At 30.7% G+C, this 7,266-nt stretch overlaps 1 protein-coding gene across 1 annotated transcript in view; it reads left to right on the forward strand.

Annotated features, from left to right (window-relative positions):
- The first annotated feature begins 386 nt into the window (after window positions 1–386).
- The window catches only part of LOC107873325 (cation/H(+) antiporter 15-like), a 10,392-nt gene continuing 3,512 nt past the window's right edge, over window positions 387–7,266 (forward strand). The window contains exon 1 of the mRNA XM_016720126.2: window positions 387–817. Within this exon, the coding sequence (XP_016575612.1) occupies window positions 596–817 (222 nt within the window). The 5' untranslated portion in view covers window positions 387–595. The remainder of the gene's footprint in view (window positions 818–7,266) is intronic.

Consider the following 7,266-nt stretch of genomic DNA (forward strand, 5'->3'; position numbering starts at 1 on the left):
TACAAATTTCTGTATAATAATTTATCCTAACTGTACTGTAATGTACAGTTAGGATAAATTATTATACAGAAATTTGTAACTCTGCAATTACTACAGGATAAAATAATAAACCAAACAAATTAATGAATACAACTGTCGAACATAATAAATCATTAGAAAATATTGAAACAAAATTTAAGAAATATCCACGCACAAAGAAAAATAGATTCATTATATATATACTAAATCTATTTCATAAGTTAGTTATCCGTCTATATCCGCACCCCCTTCCGTTTAATTATATCAAGAGATAAAAGCTACTAATCCCCTCCTCTTTCTTTTTCCTTTCAAAAGAACGGAATATATGATCCTTATATTGAGCAATGTAGTTGGAGAGAAAATAGTGATACGTGTCTAGCTAGCTAATATCATCCTTGAATTTATAGATTATTTACTCATAACAAATTTAATCCACCAATGATGAGTGATGTTTCATCTCACTAGTGCATGTGAATAAGCTATCGTATTTTTCCTATGTGCATCTTCATCATCTCTTTTAAAAGAAGAACCTAGGAAAGAAAAAGGAAATTTTAGAAAGCTAATGCTTAATTAAAGAATGGCGAAATCGGCATATTTGATGGAAAACTCATTTTCTGCAGAGAATATTTTGTGCTATAACCCAGCAGACGTCTATTCCAATGGCTACAAAATCCGTAATCCTCTAAAATTTCCTGCACCTCTTATGATATTTCAGCTCTCTGTTATCTCATTAACATCTCTTCTCATTTGTGTCGGCCTCAAGCCTTTGGGTCAACCTAATCTTGTCTCACAAGTTCTTGTAAGTGCTTTTCCTTATGAATTACTACCTTAGTTAATTTGTATCAATATATATTAAGAACTTAGATATATCGTGGATTCATATTACTCATTTCTTATATGAGTAAATACATAATTACACCACTGATCTTGTCCGAAATTTTAAAAAAGACATCCAAACTTTGAATTCGATCTATTATCCAACGAATCTTCTTTATTCCGTTGCAAATACACCATTTTGGACCTCTGCGTGTATACACGCACAACAGGCACGTGAAAGGGCTTAAATTTGAATTTTTGATCAATTAAAAGCTGCCACGTGTAAATAATTTAATATATAATTTATACTCTTTTTTTTAAAAAAATATTAATTTTCTTTTTAAATATTACCCCATACCCCTCTGTCTCATCCCCCCGCATCATTTCTTCTTCAACACCATTAAATCCTCCATTAAAGCTTCATTGAAGTTTTTTTAAAAAAAATCATATCATTAAAGCTTCTCAATTTGTAGTTAATCATATCATTTAATTATCCATTAAAGATCCTCAACACCATTAAAGCTCCTCCATTAAAGCTCCAATGAAGCTTTTTTTTTTTTAAATCATATCATTAAAGCTCCATTTATCACTTTTGAATGTTTAATGAAATTGAATTTTGATTTTGAAGAAGCAATTGATATGAAGTTAGAATTAAAATGGTTGAAATTCAAGAAAAATTCAAACGTGTAAAAATGGAGTTTCAATTTCATGATGGTAGTGAGTGTGTTTTGATAGTGGTAGTGGTAGTGATGGTGGTGGTGGTGGTGGTGGTAATGGTGTGTGAGTGGAGGGGTAGGGGGAGACGTTGACAGGGTGGGGGTGCTGGATGAGGAAGACGATGGGGGTAGGGGGTGCTGCTGGACGCGGGAGGAGGGGGGAGTTGCTAGATGGGTTGGGGTGGGGTAATAAATTAAATAAAAAAGAAAAATTTATTAAAAAAATAAATGATATATAAAATTAAATATATTTAACACGTGTCAGCACCTGATTGGTACGTGTGTTCACTCTTTTTGTTGTGACTGAGGTTCAGCAAAAAATGGTGTATTTGCAACGGATTAAGTAAGAATCGTGGGGTAATAGGTCGAATTCAAAGTTTAGGCATCTTTTTGACGATCTCGGCCAATGTCAGGGGGTAATTATGTATTTACTCTTCTTATATTGAATAAGGCTTTTAGGATACATACATACATATGTATACATACATACATATATATACAAATATATATATATATATATATATATATATATATATATTGTTATGAATATAAATAAAGAATAACAAGAATAACTAGAGAGAGAAGAAGGAGACTTCTTTATTTCTCTTGAGGGATTAGAGATCATCTTTATTGAGAATACAATGAATAAAACCCCTTTATTTATAGGGGAAAATACTCCTAGTTTTTGTCTAAAACATAGATACTTCAAATCATGATAGATATCAACTAGATCTTATTAGATCTTGATAGACATTCATTATAATGTAAATACATTTATAACACTCCCACTTGAATGTCCACATAGATAATGTGTCTTGTTAAAACCTTACAAGAAAAAATTCAGTAGGAAAAAAATCTAGTGAAGGAAAAAGAGTACACATCTCTAAAAGTATACAAATATGTTTCCTCATTAAAAACCTTACAAGAAAAACCCAGTAGGACAAAACCTCATAAGAAAAAAGAGTACAACGCGTATCTACTCCCTCTAATGAGAACAACCTTGAACCTTTGCATCCCTATCTTGTGTAACATCTTCTTGAAAGTTGCAATTGGAGAAGATTTGGTGAATAAATCAGCCACATTGTCACTTGAACGAATTGTTGCACGTTAATATCACCATTCTTTTGTAGCTCATGTATGTAGAAAAGCTTTAGTAAAATGTATTTCGTTCTATCTCCTTTTAGGAATCCTTTCTTCAGATATTCTATGTATACTGCATTATCTCTGTATAAAATTGTGGGTAGATTTTCATATTTTACACTATATTTTTCTCGAATGAGATGTATCATGGACCTCAACCATACACATTTTTGTCTTGCTTCATCAATACCTATTATCTCAACATGATTCGATGAAGTGTCTATGATATACTACTTTGTATATCTCCAAGATATTGCAGTATCACCAAATATGAACACATAGCCTATTTGAGGCTGAGCTTTATGTAGGTCCGATAAGTACCCAACATCAACATGACCAATAAGATCGGAACTGCAAACTTACTAACAAATTAACTAAAAAAGGTTATATTGAGACTTGTAGTATTTGCAAGATACATTAGTGCATCAATTACTCTAAAATATGGTACTTCATAACCAAGGAGTTCTTTATTCTTTTCTTGAGGTCGGAATGGATCGTTATTCAATTTTGCATGTTTCTCATTTAAACAAATATTTTATTGCTTTTGAAAACTCTCCAAGAGTTCTAATAATACTCAAATCATCAAATTATCTCTTATGAGGATAATAGAAAGTTTTCCAAAAACTTTATATGCTTCAAGCATTTTGAATCCTTTAGGGATTTTCATATGGATTTTTGTCAAGTAACAATATCCAATATGTCAAGTGTGACATCTTCAAATGTCTGGACTGCAAATCAAATAAGTTGTACGCTTACCAAAATACATCCTTTCAGGTCACTTGATAAATGTTTCTACGTCAGCATACTTAAATATACGTAGAATTTGAGCCTCATAATCTTTCACAATATTGTGCCAATATTGTATCAAAGGTATCATCGACGGTTTCTCATTTTGTTTCAGTTCGCAATGTGTCATAACATTTTTAGATTTCATCACTTTATTATTTTCAGGTACCTAAACCTCTCATAAGGTTTCATGAAGTGTTATATCTTACGATCTTCATGAGTACATTGCCTTCTTATCATGATTATTTGCTCCTTATCCTTTTCTAGGATTATTTCATTTGAAACTGATTGGTCTATCATGCTTCATGCATGCATAGAATTTATCCTTTAAGAATACAAAATAGGAGCACTTGCAGCTTAATATGAGATGCTTTAGGCATTTGACTTGAATTATCTTTTGAATGAGGATCTGATGATAATTCGTAACATATTTCTTAGCTTCTTATAATATCCCCTTTATGTTAGGAAAACTAACATACATCCTCCATCCTCTTTGAGGAATCCATCTTTGTGCATTATGGTATATTCATTAATCGTATACTGCATATTAAAACTATTAAATGGAATAGTTGGTTTCTGGCCTTGAGCCAATTGAGAGGAAAGAAATAATCATACTATATTGGTCTAATACATACAAGTTCTATTACATGCAACATATCATATTTCATACCAATACATGAAAATTTATTCTCATTAGTAATGGTTTAACTATTTATGGAAGATATTCAATGCTAAACCATCATCATCAAGATGAATTATTTTGATCGCGCAATATAAAAATTATACTCAATTTATATTGAGCAAGTAACTTTATGAATATCAAACGTAGGTTGACAATGAATGTACATGTGATCATCTTATTTATGCATCTTCTTAACATATCACAAGATAGGTGAACGGGCCCTTATTCACCTTTTATACTTTTCAGATTTTAAAGAACCCAATCCTAAAATTAGTTGGTCCAACTAACTTATCATGAGAACAAGCAATATTAAAAGTAAGGAAGATTTTTCTAATTTCCTCAATGTATGTTCAATACTCGGTATACACATCTTTGGGATGTCGCAATCGTTCATGTCAATTTATGAACTTTTATTCTAGCAAACTCCAAGTTTACCATGACATGTACCTTTTTTACTTTAGTAAATTTCTGATTTACTATTATATGAATAAATTTCAGATTTACTACTTTAGAAGTAGATTTCAAAATAACTCTTCTTGGTTATTCTACCTCTTTTGGAGGTGAGTTGTGATATCATCACAATCAAGTGTTCGTTTGCATTGAAACAATTGAAATTCTTATTCCCAGAAATGTAATATAATCGTTCCCGAAGTTTATCAAATTTTGATAGCTTATAACCTCTTTCATGATATTGCTACTTCAAGAGCAAATCGAGGCATAAATATGATAGAGAGAATTTCTTTATATTGCTACCACATTCACATCAAGAATGGAGCAAATTATAATCTTTCAGACTTATCATATATTACTACCACATCAACTTCTTGAAATGGAGCATATTTAATGGATAAGTTTCATGAATTTCCATCAAAAAACACATTATTTTGCCCTAGCCATCATAATATCATCAATATGGTGCATTGAGATTTAAAATCAACGTCTTACCCATATAAAGGCGTCTTTAGCATAAATCTATGGGACTTGAACCCAACATCTTATCATCATGATGGATCGAGACTATACCCCGATGTCTTACCTTTTTCATGCGACGAGATTTGAATCCATAGTCGTACCCTTAACCAATTTTACAATAGGTCAAAATTTTATAGAATTACATCTATCATATTACACTATTATGATATTTAGTATTATTTGAAGACTCTGCTAACTACTTAGACATCAAGTAATAGAATATAAATAAATGGATTAGCTATCCAAGAAAAGTCACAACATATATAATACAAATTAAATCTCTCAACATAAAATATAAGATTGTATCGTCGTTCACGTAATATGAGGTAATAGGTATATACTGGAAGTTTTAAGCAGGCTTACATTTCAATCAATTAAGTAGAATCATAAATTTAAACTTTCTCAAAATAAATCATGGTTATAGTATCCCAACCAGTTCATACGAGTAAGCCTCCTGTTTTTTTTTTTTTCAACTCGTGGCTTTTATAAGATTAACCAAGTTATTGTCAGGCCACATGGAATAAATCTAAAATACAAGCATGACTTAGTAAGCTTTTAAAAACTCATTAGTCATATCTCACACGATTATTAAGAAACAACACTACTGGGATGACTAAGAAGAAAACAAACCTGATAGTGATCAAATGTTTATTACATGAATCAAACGATATTACCTCCAAAAGCATTAGCTTCATCAGTCTCACAAGACATACTATTTAGTAGTCTAGATCTAATATGATAGAGACTCATGCTAATAATGTGTTATGAAATATAAATAAAGAACAACAAGAATAAATAGAGAGAGAAGAGGGAGATTTCTTTATTTCTCTTGAGGGATGAGAGATCATCTTCATTGAGAATACAATGAATAAAACGCCTCTATTTATAGGAGAAAATACTCCTAGTTTCTGACTAAAAGAGAGATACTTTAAATCCTGATAGATATCAACTAGATCTTATTAGATCTAGATAGACATTCATTATAATGTAATGAGTAAATACATAATTACCCCCTAATGTTGGCCGAGATTTTCAAAAAGACACTTAAACTTTGAATTTGACCTATTACCCCACGATTCTTCTTTATTCCTTTGCAAATACAAAATTTTTCATTAAATTTCTTTCACATCAAAGAGAGTGCAATGCATGCGCCAATCAGGTATTGCCATGTGTAAATACGTTTAATTTCATTTTCTTTAAGTATTTTTTAATAAAATTTTCCTTTTAATTTTATTTATCAATTAATCAATTTTAATTTTTTCTTCTCCAATTCTCCATTAATCAATCTTCATATCTTCTTCCTTAATTCTCCATTAATCAATCTTCATTTCTTCTTCACCAATTCTCCATTAATAGCCATTACTCTCTTTTTCTTTTTTTTTTTTCCCCTAATTCTCCATTGAAGTTAGAAAATTTCAGAAGAAAAAAATTTCCTTAATGAATCAAACTAGTGGAATACAAAATCATGTATTGACTTTAATATCTTCTTAATTTGTTGAAAAGTTGTGAAATCAAGTTTCCTTTTTGTGATTAAATTTGTTTTTGTCTTCAATACCATTTACTTGAATCATAAAACTCCATTAATGGAGCTTTAATGGAGTAGTTGAAGAAGACAATAGTATTAAAATCTCATTACTTGTTAGTACAAAGTAATTTCTTCTTTCTTCTTCTTCTCCATCAATCTTCATTAATGGTTTATGAATATTTGACGGAAACTAAAAGTTTTAACTTCGGAGAAAATTGAGTGATACAATTAATGGAGAAGAAGAAGGAGAAGAAGAAGGAGAAGGAGAAGGAGGAGAAGAAGAAGAAGAAGTAGAAGAAGAAGAAGAAGAAAGTAGAAGAAGAAGTAGAAGAAGAAACGAAGGAAGAAGATGAAAAATGAAGAAAAAAATGAAGAAGATGGCAAATGAAGAAGATGAAAAGAAGGAAGAAGATGAAAAATAAAGAAAAAAGAAAACTAAAATACAAAATTTAAAAAGTGGGTCCTTTTTATTACACGTGACACATTTTAATTCCCTGGTTCAATTTTTTTCCTATTTACTTGCTTCAGGTGCGTGTAGACACACACAGGGTCAAAATTTAGGTCAAAATGGTGCATTTACAACGATTTAGGTAAGATTCGTGGGGTAAAGT

The sequence above is a fragment of the Capsicum annuum genome, chromosome 6, assembly GCF_002878395.1.
Source record: "Capsicum annuum cultivar UCD-10X-F1 chromosome 6, UCD10Xv1.1, whole genome shotgun sequence".
Classification (NCBI taxonomy): Eukaryota; Viridiplantae; Streptophyta; class Magnoliopsida; order Solanales; family Solanaceae; genus Capsicum; species Capsicum annuum.